Raw genomic sequence first — 14,614 nt, 5'->3', positions numbered from 1 at the left:
CCATGGGCTGCATATGGCCTGCACAATCAATTGGTGCAGCCAGCTGAGCGCTGCTGCCCCCCCGGCCGCTTCCCCTCCCCTCATCACCCCAAGTGCTTACCCCAAATATGCTATGCGCATATGCAAATCTGCTTATATTTAAATTAAGATATTTGCATATGCACATATACTGTTCAGTGCATAACAAAGTGGGTTTTTTTAAAAAAAAAAAAGTCCACCTGATGTCTCTTGTCTGCCCTTCATCTTGTTCTGATATAGAGATCTGTGAGGACAGCAGGGGAAGAAATCCCAAGACCTACAGGTCTGTGTGCGGACATATTATCAGGTCCCAGGTTTCTTTGTCTTCCTTTAAAACCCACATTTTTGAGCTTTTCTGGAAGTGTCCAAAATTGACCTTTTTCTTTTTTTTCTTCTTCTTCTCTCTCCTGCAACCCCATACCCCACTGTAAAAGTATGTACTTGCTACTTCATCACACTAAAGAAAAAAATCCACTTTAAATCCAGTGTCTGCCTCCTGCGGAATTTGGGGGTTTGTAGTTTAGTGAGGCTGTTAAAGGCTCCTCCCTAAACTACAAACCCAGAAATTCTGCGGGAGGCAGCAACCAGATTTTAAGTTGATTTTTTCTCTAGTGTGATGAGGCCATTGGAAATTTAGGAGCAGATTTGTAGAAGGCATAGATAAGGGAACTAAACAGGCTACGGAAACTGTCCCTCTGCAAGTTCCTTTGGTAAAAGCAGTTTCACCAACAGAAGACACACAACTGTGATTTTCCAGATTAATAGCTTAATCCAGTATGTGTCCAGTATTCGGTGTTCTTTCCCATTGTTCTCCTCCTTTTCTGTTTTATGTTTATGAATGAAAAGTATTCTCCTTTTTTGTTAAAATGTGTGTGTTTTGTTTTCAACAGGCTACCTTTAAAGGCTGGATGGACATCATGTATGCAGCAGTAGATTCCAGAAGGGTAAAGTACCTTTATACTGTAATCATACAGCTGCTTTTAAAAGCCACCAGATTATTTTACAAGAGAAAGAAAATCTGCCTTCCAGAGTCATACCTACTGGTTGTCATATAAAGGAGGAAATGAAAGATGGGGCCTTTGTCCTAATTCTGTTGCTTCCTAAGTACACAGAAGGGCCTCCCTTAGGTGCATAAATGTGCAAAGCATGGTTTAGATATCCAGTTAAGTGGGTTTTTTTTTCTTTTTGCCTAAATGTTGTAAATGGGAAAACATGACATGCACTTTGTATTCCTATGAAGCTTTCATTCAGGGAGCAATGATGTTTTGAGACTGTTTCTGATTGTTAGATTTAACAGGCTCTTCATCAATTTTCAATAAAAAGTTTAAGCCTCACGCCTCTTCATTTAAGCCTCTACTAAATTATTTTCATAAAGTATAGATCCTCAGATATGTGTTATATATGTACATATGTATATTTTCCTTTCTACACAGCAAGATGAGCAACCCAAATATGAGGATAACATCTACATGTACATCTACTTTGTCATCTTCATCATCTTTGGATCCTTCTTCACCTTGAACCTCTTCATTGGTGTCATTATCGACAACTTCAATCAACAAAAGAAAAAGATAGGTCAACGTTTCCTATATCCCCCACATACAGGGGACCAGTTGTTACAATTTACTGAATTATTATGATGTAGTTAAGTAAATATTGAGATACTCTGGGATGGTTCACACATTTAAGGGTGCATCTACACTTTAGAATTAATTCAGTTTGACATCACTTTAACGGCCACGGATAGAATCATGGGGGTTGAAGTTTTACAAAAGGTTTAGCTTTCCCTGTCAAATAGTGTTGATTCCTCACCAAACTGCAAGCCCCAATGATTCCACAGCATTGAGCCATGGCAGTTAAAGTGGCATCAAACTGCATTAATTCTAGAGTGTATATTACTTACCATTGGAAGGTAAAGTCATCTTGGCATAAAACTCTGAATTGATTGAATATCCAGATATACTTTTCTGTCCCCAAATGTTAATGTTTCAGTGACCCTTCACCAGACTGGTTGCTCAGACAACAACAACAACAATTTTTATTTATTAGCCAATTGGCCTTATCAAAAACAAACAATGCAAACATAACATACAACATACAACTATTCCTCTTGCTCAGACAAATGCGTAGCAGTCATGCATCACACAAATGACTTGCTGTGGCGATATTGCTCTATTCAAAGCAGCAATTGTAAGATGGTTCATGATTTTGAATTAGACCTCAAATCTGGTATTTTCTGCAAGAGAACTAAATAGATTGTCCGTGTTGAAGGACCAGGAAGTTGGCCTAGTCTCTCATCTTATCTGGAAAATATTGCGTAACTTCTACATAGAGTAGAGAAAAATTCTGTCCATTTCAGTCACTTCTTAGTCTTTACACAAAGGTAAATGGGTTATAACCAGCCTTCTTCCCTTTGCTTTCCTTTACTTTGGAGGTCAGGATATCTTCATGACAGAGGAGCAGAAGAAATACTATAATGCCATGAAAAAACTGGGCTCCAAAAAACCTCAAAAGCCAATTCCAAGACCTTTGGTGAGTTTTTCACAAGTAATTGAAGCAGTGCAATAAGTTGATTATGAAACAATGTGATTGACAAAGGGAATGGCCCTGGATTATGTTTTGGTTGGCATGGTTTTGATTGTTGTTTTTTAATAATTCTTGTTTTAATTGTTTGGTTTTAATTGTATTTTTTTTTTTAAAAAATGTTGTGAATGGCATCAAATTGCTGCCTTGTTGTAAGGCCATCTTGAGTCCCCTCCAGGCAGGAAAATAATATTTTTTTCAATTTCTCCCTGGATGTAATTCCTTGTACCCTCCTCATATTTCTTCCAGTTGCTGAATGCCCTCCTCACAAGGGCTGACTTATCATTTTGGGACCAAAAATAAGCCCTTTTGTCTCTCCAGGCCCTTTGATCTCTTCCTGCTTCAAGTTCATGTTATGGTTTTAAACACTGTTTTTTAAGCTCCTTGAAGACATAGGTAGCTCTGCCTTCTTCCTCAAATTCAAAATACTGTTTCTGTCAGCTCAGAACCCTGTATTTTGATAAATTCAGTCTTTTGATAAATTTTGTTCCCCTGCAGCTGCCCTTCCCAGCCTCTTTGAGAAGTAATAGGCTATTTTCAGATCAAATATTCCCAACACTTCCTCTTCTGTTTTCTTGATTTATTTGTTGCAAGTCCTCCTGAAAATAGGCCTCTAAGAAATATATGAAATAAATTAGCATGCATTTTGCAGAGCCAAATTATCCAATTCTACCAAAACATGGGTGTTGTGGAGTGGGTCCTCCAGGTAAATTGGGAGCCCAACTTTTTTAGTACTTGCCAGTACTGTTGTTCAATTGAATAGCAAAGAGGGCTTTTGTACCTTCAGTAGTTGATCAGGGCATTTCCACAAGTGTTGCTATTGTCGAGCAATTTAGAATGGCTGTGGATTAGGCCCAAGCCATTGTGGGTTGTCTGGAGAGAAAAGAGAAGCCAATATTCCAGAATAAATCTCACCAAGTTGAAGCAGAAGCCACCAAGATGTTTATTTCATTCCAGCTGGAGCGAATGTCAAACTGCAATCATTTGCAAAAGCCGACACAGTTTGCAAAGGGAAATATTACAGTTTTTATAGGAAATACAGAGCTGTCAAATTCAAATTTACTGCTCCTGCCCCCCTCGCCGGCTTTGCACTGATTGGTTGGAGTCATCAGCTGGGTGGGAGGTGCGGCCGGCTTATCCATGCCCCAGCCAATCAGGAAGCCAGCGCCGCTTTGACCTCTCAGCCAATGGGAAGGAAGGAGGCCTTCCCGGCAGGAAACAATGAACCAGGAGGAAAAGATGAATGGATCTGTTGATGATATCTTGAATCAGTATTGGCCAGAGGAATTGACACAATGGAAGGAGACTGAGGTGACTTAACACCTTTTGTGAAAGATGATTAGAATGTCCTTAGAATCCATCCCTCAGATGGGCAAGCCTTTGGCTTCTCCGAAGTCTGAGGAAATAGAGTCATTTGTTTTATTTTCCATGCAAAGAGTTCCTGGTGAGTCCTTTTGTCTAGGGTTTAGCTGGCTCAGGAAATGGAAAAAAAATTCCCAAAGCCATGAGGTGCTGGGTTCACGAAGAGGTGACATTTCATATTTCATATAGGGATATGGGGAAAGGGGAAACATACAAGTTCATAAGGGTAAAATCATGCAAATTGCAAAGGGAATCATACCAGCCCTCCCTCCCTCCAGAGTCCATCAGAGGTTCATATAGATCAGTGAAATATCATAAAAGTTCATAAGGGTTTGGTATAGGGTCCATAAGAGTTCCAGAGTCCATGAAAGTTGATTAAAGGTTTCCAAAAGTTCATAGAAAGTCCATAAATTGTGGGTTACAGGGCATTGCCATGTGGGGCCATGGAAAGAGCCTTACGTTCCCACATGGGGAGAGATAGGGGATTAGGGGATCATTCCAGCCTGGTGTCCTTGGTAAAACTATGAGTTCCTTGGTTTTGAACCATCTTTTACAGAGTCCTGGCGGGGAGGGGGGGCACCTCCAATATCATTGCTTGTCATGTAAACATAGAAGAAGCAACACTCACTGCAATTCCCTCTTCTACATACCTCAGGCCCGCACAAGTAGGAAAGGACCAAAATTAAAATAAGCTAAGCCTCTTTGGGTCACAGATTGGATTTTACCACCTTTGAGAGAGGGTTTCAGCAATCAGCAAAATGATAAAGTCTCGATTTTCCCGCCTCCTCTCAGAGTGATGGCAGGTTGCATTCCTTTTCTGAGCGAAAGCAGAAGTGCCCTTCCTTTCTCTTTGCCTCTGCCATCTCTTCCTCCAGAGGGAAAAAACCACCAACTCGGCACCATTCATTTCCCTTGTTTGCGAGGAAGAAACTTAGTTTTGTCATGAAGACCCCACAACAGCTCCATGGTGAAACTAGGTTTCTCCCTCATAATTGAGGGAAATGGCAGTTTTGTTGCTGGATGAGAAGGGGACAACAGAGGCAAAGAGAATAGAAGAACAGCAGGAAACTGAGCGCTTCTTCTCTGCCACTTCCCTCTTCCTCTAGAACAGCCAATCTAATGTTTAATTTCCATTTGTATTTTTAACATCGTATGACAATAAAATATATTTCCAAGATTTTTGTCATTTATGATTAACAATATGCAAATATGTGCAAGAATTCAAAAATGGTATAACACTAATAAAATAACTACTTAACATTTTAAGGCAAACCCTTAAAATCAAGTCTGGGATTTATTTATTTATTTGGTCGTGTCAGGAGCGACTTGAGAAACTGCAAGTCACTTCTAGCGCGAGAGAATTGGCCGCCTGCAAGGATGTTGCCCAGGGGATGCCCGGATGTTTTGATGTTTTTACCATCCTTGTGGGAGGCTTCTCTCATGTCCCCACATGAGGAGCTGGAGCTAATAGAGGGAGCTCATCCGCACTCTCCCCGGATTCGAACCTGCAACCTGTTGATCTTCAGCCTGCCAGCACAGGGATGATCTGGATGTATTGATAGAAAAAGAAGCTGTGAATAGTCCTTCATGTGCCAACCTCATCCCTTTTCTGGGACAGCAGTACTTTCCCATTAAGTAGTTCTGATTCTTCTGTGTTTGAACTGGACTCATTGTCTTACTGAAAGAGATTTCAGCCAGGTTTCTTACCTGGGTCTTCACAGAAGGAATTGTCCTAATGAGAAGAGCCAATGCAAGTGAGAAAAAGGCTTAATTGCCCAAATTCTAATTATGTGAATGATACACAAGCTCCATTCTCCAGGATAGGGAGTTCATTAAACATGTGAGACAGCATGTGGGAATCATTTAATAAAATTAACAAGCTTGTGCTTTTATTGTGTACAACAGAACAGAATCCAAGGAACTGTTTTCGACTTTGTCACCCAGCAAGCATTTGACATACTAATCATGCTGCTCATCTGCCTCAATATGGTGACCATGATGGTTGAAACGGACACACAGAGCAAGCAGATGGAAGAGATCCTCTATTGGATCAACCTTGTCTTCGTTATCTTTTTCACTTGCGAGTGTGTACTGAAAATGTTTGCCTTGCGTCACTACTACTTCACCATTGGCTGGAATATTTTTGATTTTGTGGTTGTGATTCTCTCCATTGTTGGTAAGTATGGGTATTTTTTCATTATCATTATGGTACCAATCAAGTGGACCCTTGGTTTAGTTCCAAGGGCACCCATGGATATCGAAATCTATGGATGGTCTAATCATATTTATTTGCAATGGTGTAGGGAAAGGGTGTTCCTTTGTATAAAATAACAAAATCAAGGTTTCCTTTTTGGATATTCTAAAAATATTTTTAAGCTGTGGGTGGTGGAATCCATGGGTACAGCAGCTGTGGATATGGAGGGACATCTGTACAATGTTTGACTTAGGATAAGGTTTTTAGTGTTGTTTGTCCCAGATCTAGAAACCCAGGAACCCAGAAGTTTCTCAACCAAGTGTATAAAATGCAGGTCCTGCATCAGTTTCAGCTCTTGTTTATTACATACCCAGGCCCTTGAGGAAGACCTTTTAGTAACATAACTACTGTTTGACAGCTGAGAAGGTAAAATGTTAAATGGTCTAAAGCAGCCCTGCACAACATATGGCCTGCAGGCTGCATGCAGCCCCTCAAAGGATTTTTGGCGACCCAAAGAGACTACCACTTTCAATGGTTCTCCTGTCTCAGTAACATTTATCCTCTAGCCCATAAGAACACATCTCTGCACCCACTTCATCCCACAGTAAGCTCCAGAATAGCAAGGGTCCCCCTCCCACCACCCCACTGTGCTGCAAGAGGTTCCTGTCGCCTCCTGGGCTCTTGCTTATTGACTTGGTGCTCTCAGCCTGGCTGGGGAAACTCTCCTTGCCCAGTGGCGTGGACTCCCCGACCCAGGCCACACTTTGGGCAAGAAGGAGGGCCCTACTCATCACCTCAGCCATGACACCTGCTTTCCAGATGAGCCCCATGGATGGAAGGCCCGTGTGCCTGCCGCTCAGACCAGCAAGCCCCAAAGAGAGACAGGTGGCCGAGTGGAGACTGAGAGCAGAGAGAGCCACAGTAGACATGGAGCATGGGAGCTGTAAAAAGCCGGAGAGGGATCAGCCACATCTGCATGTAGGGAGGGAGCTAGTAGGGAAACAGGTGCAGAAACACTTTCACATATGACAGAAAACGTAGGAGGGGGCTGATCCAAAATTCAGCCCCTTGGATCGGCCCCGAGATTAAATGTTTATGTAGAACTGCCCCAGGATGTTTCTAGGACTTCTATGAGTGCATCTATATTGTAGAATGAATGCAGTTTTACACCATTTTAGCTTCCCTTACCCAACTTACCAGTTTTGCAAGGTCTTTTGCCATTTCTGCCAAAGAGTGCTGGAGCCTCACCAAACTATAACCTTTTTATTATTATTATGTATGTTTATGTTTATTTATACCCCACCTTTTCTCTCCATATGGCTCAATGATTTCTCTCCAAATTATTGAGCCATGACCATTCAAGTGGGTTCAAACTGCATTAATTCTACACTGTAGATATACACTTTCCCCCATATGATCCAACCTACACATTATGATTTTTTTTTGTACATGCCCTCTCTGTATCAGATAAAATGGATGATTGTGTAAGTGAAGTCTTTTCAGTTAGAGGCACAATGTTTGTGAAAAACCCACCTGAGAAATATTACCCTTTTCCTTTTTTATTCTCTTTGGGCTAATTAACCAATAGAGGTGGGTTGGTTTTTTTTTAGCTTTGTAACTTCCAATACTGTCCTGATTTCTTGTAGGTGAGCATGGAGATTTTCCATCAGCTCACAGGTTGATGCCAAATTTTATCATGTTGCTTAGCACATGCTTCATCATTTTGTATTAGATTTTAGTGATGTTTGTGACCTTGTCGACTGCAGAATGGAAAAGCAAAGTATGCACTTTGTTGCCGTTATTTAGATTACGCATGTGTGGGTCCTACATCTAGTTTTTCCCTTTCTTTAAAAAAGTATGCTCTTGATTGTATTGTATTGTTTCTCTCAGTCCCACTTTTGCTGTATTCTTTTGGTGAAAGGGTATCAGATATTTGAGTAAAATTGTAACACTGTGTTTTTTTCTCCTTCCCCAATCTTATTTAAGGTATGTTCTTGGCTGAAATTATAGAAAAATACTTTGTGTCACCTACTCTCTTCAGAGTTATCCGCCTGGCCCGTATTGGCCGTATCCTGCGCCTGATCAAAGGAGCCAAAGGGATCCGCACCCTGCTTTTTGCCTTAATGATGTCTTTGCCTGCCTTGTTCAACATTGGCCTCCTGCTCTTCCTAGTTATGTTCATCTTTTCCATCTTTGGGATGTCAAACTTTGCTTATGTCAAACATGAGGCTGGCATTGATGACATGTTCAACTTTGAGACCTTTGGCAACAGTATGATTTGCTTGTTCCAGATCACTACCTCAGCCGGGTGGGATGGTTTACTCTTGCCCATTCTTAATGGGCCTCCGGACTGTGATCCGGACAAAGAGCATCCTGGGAGTGGCTTCACAGGTGACTGTGGGAACCCCTCAGTGGGGATCTTTTTCTTTGTTAGCTACATCATAATCTCCTTTCTGATTGTGGTAAATATGTACATTGCCATCATTTTAGAGAACTTCAGTGTGGCAACAGAGGAGAGTGCCGATCCACTGAGCGAAGATGACTTTGAGACCTTCTATGAGATCTGGGAGAAATTTGACCCCGATGCCACACAGTTCATTGAATACTGCAAGCTGGCAGACTTTGCAGATGCTCTGGAGCATCCGCTACGTGTCCCTAAGCCAAACACCATTGAACTCATTGCCATGGACCTGCCAATGGTGAGTGGGGACCGGATCCACTGCTTGGACATCCTGTTTGCCTTCACCAAACGCGTCTTGGGTGATAGTGGTGAGCTAGACATCCTGAGGCAGCAGATGGAAGAGAGGTTTGTGGCTTCTAATCCTTCCAAAGTGTCTTATGAGCCGATCACAACCACGCTACGGCGCAAGCAAGAAGAGGTGTCTGCGTTGGTCATCCAGAGAGCGTACCGGGCCCGCTTAGTAAGGAGGGGCTTTATTTACCGAAAAAATGTATCCAATAAGATGGAAAATGGAGGGACAAACAGAGAGAAAAAAGAAGGCACCCCATCTACTGCATCCCTTCCATCTTATGACAGCGTAACGAAGCCTGAGAAAGAGAAACAGCGAGCTGAAGAAGGGAGACGGGAAAGAGCAAGAAGGCAAAAAGACACAAGGGAATCCAAATATTGAGATGATCAATAACACTAATAATAATAATAATAACTCTAGAAAACTTGTGAGCAGAAAAGATTGTTTACAAACTTCCTGACAAAATATATATCAATAGCGAACAGCTGTGGAGACACTTTATCTGAAGATCTTATACCAAACATAGTCTGCTTACTGTGTGACCATGTTGCATCTCAAAGCAGTGATCTACCACCTGTTTAACAGACCCATCTAGACAAATATATTTAAACAAAAAACAACAGGAAACAATGCAAAGGCGGGGGGATAAAAGGATTTTATACTGTTTGGGCAGGTGGATACTGCATGTTCCACATCAGTCAATGCAACTTAGGACAAACAAGCAAAATAAAACACACAGACACACACACTTAAGGGGAAAAATCTGCTGCTTTAGGATCCATATATTTTTCCCAAAGGCAGCCAAAATGGATTTTATTTTTTCTCATTTTATTGAAAGAAAACCCAGGGAAAAAAATAATCACATTCAAGGGTTTGTTTCTTCATGCAAAACTAGATTTTCGTACTTGACATTTAGTTGAAGCTGCAAAAAAACAAAAAAAAATTAGAACAAGGAGGAAAAAAGTCGAGCAACAACAAAAAGCTGAAATGAAACAACACATATTTAGCCCATGTCATTTAATCGTCATAGTTTCTTTGGTATTTATTATCTGCATACTTCTTTATTATATGGGCTTCACCATGGTTTGAGAGATGGGGGTAATCAGGTGTTTTCAGCCTGCAAAACTCGCTCAGGCTGATTCCAAAAATAAAATAAAATAAAATTGTGCTCGTTTCAATGCATAGAAATGATTTGCATGATGGCATGCTGTGATCAGGAATCATGCATGAGGAATCATAAAACCACAAGACACTCAATATGCTGTCCAGGCTGTGTGTTAAGCCATATGTTTGAGGCACTCCACTGACTACGGCACACTGTATTTGGGAAGTTGCTCTGAGCTATAACTATGCCCTTCACCAAGTTACCAGTTTTTTAATCAATCCAGGCACCCTCCCATTGGAGGGAGAGAGGGAAAAGTGAAACCAGGACATGAAAACATGTTTGTGTGTATACTCAGTAACTTTCATGCAGCCATATTTTTTGCGTTTTTTTAAAAGAAACACACACAAAAACAACAAAAAACCAACTCTATTTTGGTGAGAAGACCATTCAAGAATGGTTTCTTATACAATGTCACTTTCAGAGAAAAATGGTAGGGCTTTAAGTAAACCCACCTAGTAGTTTTGTATCCTGCAACATTTACAATTACTCTTTCTCCTCTGTTTTGCAGCATAGACTCTTTATTTTATTAGAAAGAAGCGTGTTAGGAGGCAGCACGTTATCTGTCAAAGGTGCAATTTTGAGTAGTTCCATATAGCAATCTTTTCCGTTGCAGAGAAGTAGGTAGCGGGGTGTTCACAGCATTATGTGCCATAATTACATGTAAACAATTGCATTCTTTGAGAGTGTCATAATGTGCAAAAGGTAATAAGGCACAAAGTTGATGTATAGAAAAGTGGGCTCTACCTAGTGCTCTTCTATTGATGTCCTACCACTTACATTCTGATGCTGCACAGTTTTATTTGCTTCTCTTCTAGCTGATTTTTTTTTCCTAAGGAAAGCTAACAAAAAAAAAACCCCAAGGTTCCCAATCCGAACCTCTTACTTTTGATGAGCAAAGTAGCAGTGTGACATGGGTGCAGCGCTGGGAGAAAACGCATCATATATGACGTGTGCCTTCACCAACTTCGCATTTCACCCCACACCTGTTGTATAGTAATAATAATTTTAACTGTCCTGCAAATTCAGGTAGGGATGAAGAGCTACCTCTCGACTATTCTTATCTCTAAATTGATGGGAGTCTCATCCGGGGCTGGGTGGAGGAATGACGTTTTGTGTTTCTAAGTTCGCACCTGGGCATCTTTCAATATTTTGAAATATTCTATTATGTTACCTTTCACTAAGTCGATCATCACCAATAATCCAATTGTTTTAAGGGCACAGGTTCAGGGAACAGCCCTTGCTGATGGGTCAAAGGTTGCGTTGCACTCTCACAAAAGACTGTGTTCCATCATGCAGCTTAAAAAGAAGGCACAGGGGGTGCTGCTAATGGTTTCTAGAAAGGTTTCTAGAAATTGGCAGATAACGCTAAATATTTAGGACCTACTGAAAGGCAACAAGCTGATTGAATGTGGACCAAATCAATTTTATCTATAAAAGGGCAAAAAAATCGGTTTAAAAATAACCACTCAAAATATTCCAAAAGCAAAACAAAACAAAGATAACAATGCCTTTTAGATAATGGGGAGAGGCTTTAATCTATAGAATCCCGCAACCTAGATGCCTCCTACGAGGGTCGTGTAAGCCATTTGATAGACATCTGTGCCAAGTTGGACTAGTAGCTACCATGACATCAGTGGGAAAAATCTACTGTACCAGATACCACAAGGAACAAGATATTTCTATCCAGCTAGACTTACCCCACTTGCTCCTACAAAGTGTATAATACGAAAATAAAAATTACATGCATATGTACAGGCAACATTGTAAACAGCACAACAACAACAAAAGCTGAAAAGTGTGGTTGAACTTTTTAAAAGAATACTATAAATACTGTAATATATCATTTTATTTTATTGGCATGTCTTTTTGTAAATAACAAAGGACTACAGAAAATTAAATAGAATGGCTTCTGGCTTATGCCACTGTCCATGTTTAATTTTATATCTCTCTCTATATATAATACATTTATCTCTTTCTTTTTTTTCACTTTTGAGATTATGTCAATTTATCTGCATCCCCCACAGAGGAAAAAACTCCTCCCAGACAGACACAAAGCAAAGCTTTATTGCAAAATTATCTTTACAACAACAGATATATTTAGACTACTTTGGTTCTGAGGTGCAATATATTTTGACCACTTCTATGCAAGATTTGGCTAAATGTCATAACTGTTCTTTAGCTGGACTACTGTTCCATATGAAAAGCTTGGTACATGTAGTGTTTGTGCTGTCAAATTTTATTAAGCAATTTTTAGTAAAACTGCCCTGCAATCTATATTTACCTTGGGTCATTATTTAGTGATACTTGAATTTTCTTACATTACACTAGCTTTGCTTAAGAATAAAAGTTATTAACAAACAGCTTCAAAGATGTGGGCTATGTCCAACTATAAAATGAATAATTCAACTTTTTTCTAGTCTCTGCACTATATTTCTTATATTGTTCATGTTTGTTTTAAAGCAGTTTTTTCCATCAACCAGACTTTACAGATGTTGGAGGACTCTCTCTGTATTTGCATCAGCATTCATTACAGATGAGAATACTAAGGAAACATGGTCCAAAATGGAAAAAAAATATGATGGCAGATTTATTTTCTAAAATGTGACATGAATATATATAAAAAAATTAAAGTTACCAATGAAGATTTTTTTTTAGTTTAGCAAAAATGGCCGATGCTTTTTTTAAAAGGTCAAAATAGAAAGTCAGAAAAATCTCAAAAATTGAGACCAGTTAGATATGAAATGTTTAATTGTACTTGTTTAATTTCCATTCTGCTGCTAAGTGATAGGAGGTAGGATTTGGGCAGTTTGCTGAAATGCATAGATGAGAATATTTTAATTACTTCTTGTTTAGATATCCATTTGCTTTATTTGGATGGGTAGAAATAAGAAAAGAAACAACCTAACTTCTGGACTTTCTAGCAAAATGGGCAATGGAGATTCTTAATGCCCAGCAAAGAATGGAAATTTGCTTTGTGGGGAAATCTTGATGGAAGATTTTCCATCAAGAAGCTCTAAGCAGATAAGCTCTTGTTCTTCATGCCACTTGATATCAACCTGAAGGCAGAGCTTGTAACTTTTCATGAACTCAGGTCGCCCTCTGATCCTTGCTCCCCAGTGAAACTGCGAAGGCCCTGCTCAGGCATCACAGGCTGCAACTAAATACTAGAAACGCCGCAGCAGACTTTGAAAGCAAACATAATTCCAACAGTGAATTTTTCATGCAACGATAATAATGATAAGACTGGTCAGATAGACTAGGGGCAAGTTCTACATGTGAAATGTTACATGTGTTGAATATATAGGATACACAGTGGTTGGAGAGATGCAAATCCAGTGTTGTTATGAAGATGCCAATAATTCAAGTTTTCCTCACCCCACAGAAAATGTTGGCATGTGGAAATTTTGAGTAAAATCAAACATTGACAAGGCAAACAAAAATGAATTTCATATGAAGATGAGAGATGTCTGAAATGTTAAGAGTTAGTCTTTTGTGAGGCATAATTCTGTTTCTATGGTTATCAGTCAAATGTAATTGGAGTCTGTGCTGCTGGGGACTTCTCTTGGCAGGTTTGGCTTTTTGAAGGGATTAGAATAGTAATTATATCAGCAAAATATATGCCACTCCAGACTGAAATGCATACAGTTCTACCAGTGTAAACCAGTATGTAAAGCAATCCATGGGTTATCAATTTCGCAATGGGTTTTTTATGAACAGAGAGGGCAGAAAATGCCTTCTTTCCTGTAGGAAATTGCATTTATTTTTTTAACCCTGCTTTTACGTTTGTTGTGTAAAAGAGCAACTATGATGTAGCACTAATTTCACCTTTAATTCAGTCTTCCGGTCTAGACTTTCTGATAAAAAGGAAATGCCGCGGGATTGTCAACTCAATCAGATAGTCATCTTGAGTTTTCATAGGCCTCTTTTGATTTGACTCTGTCCCATTCACCACTGTGGAAGGTTTGTATATTATCCTAAGGAGAGGGGCATAATTCAGTGATGGTGTGCATGTTTTGCATGTTGGTTCGATCCCTGGCACCTCTAGATAGATAACAGGTGATGAAATAAACCTTCTCTACCTGAAGACGTGGAAAATAGATGCCAATAAATAGCACTGAGCGGAATGGAGAATTGGTTGGAAGTGATGGTGAATGGTTCTCCGTGTTGTTCGATGGTTTAGTGGCTCAGCTTCATTGCTATAGGAAACCACACATTTGAAAATGTCCATAGTCGTCACAGGCCAAAGAAACTTAATTTGAATGTTTCCAATTCTGGTGTACAAAGGAAAGCAGACTTTATATTTCCTTTGTTTCATATATTAACAAAAAGGTTTCTATAGAGAGGTTAACTTTTAAGGGTTTTATTAAAGAGGTAGTTTAGTGAAGGAAATCAGACTTGCCAGGTTGATAACTTTTATGTAGTAGTTCTGCCAAATAGATGGTTTTGGCAGTTAACCAGCAAACAATGCCACTCATGTATGATTGTCATAGGTTGCACTAATATATTGGTGGATTATAGAGGGGGAAAGGAAGAAACCTCAAT

The 14,614-nt window shown here is 39.9% G+C and overlaps 1 protein-coding gene across 1 annotated transcript in view; it reads left to right on the top strand.

The window, feature by feature from the left end:
• SCN8A (sodium voltage-gated channel alpha subunit 8) overlaps window positions 1-10,081 on the top strand; it is a 104,393-nt gene extending 94,312 nt beyond the window's left edge. The window contains exons 23-27 of the mRNA XM_067463927.1: window positions 909-962; window positions 1,452-1,589; window positions 2,446-2,550; window positions 5,869-6,139; window positions 8,144-10,081. Of these exons, the coding sequence (XP_067320028.1) occupies window positions 909-962; window positions 1,452-1,589; window positions 2,446-2,550; window positions 5,869-6,139; window positions 8,144-9,288 (1,713 nt within the window). The 3' untranslated portion in view covers window positions 9,289-10,081. The remainder of the gene's footprint in view (window positions 1-908; window positions 963-1,451; window positions 1,590-2,445; window positions 2,551-5,868; window positions 6,140-8,143) is intronic.
• The last annotated feature ends 4,533 nt before the right edge of the window (window positions 10,082-14,614 follow it).

This window comes from Anolis sagrei, chromosome 2 (assembly GCF_037176765.1).
Source record: "Anolis sagrei isolate rAnoSag1 chromosome 2, rAnoSag1.mat, whole genome shotgun sequence".
Taxonomy (NCBI): domain Eukaryota; kingdom Metazoa; phylum Chordata; class Lepidosauria; order Squamata; family Dactyloidae; genus Anolis; species Anolis sagrei.
The sequence above is the reverse complement of the archived record's forward strand: the minus strand, read 5'-3'. Positions and strand labels throughout refer to the sequence as shown.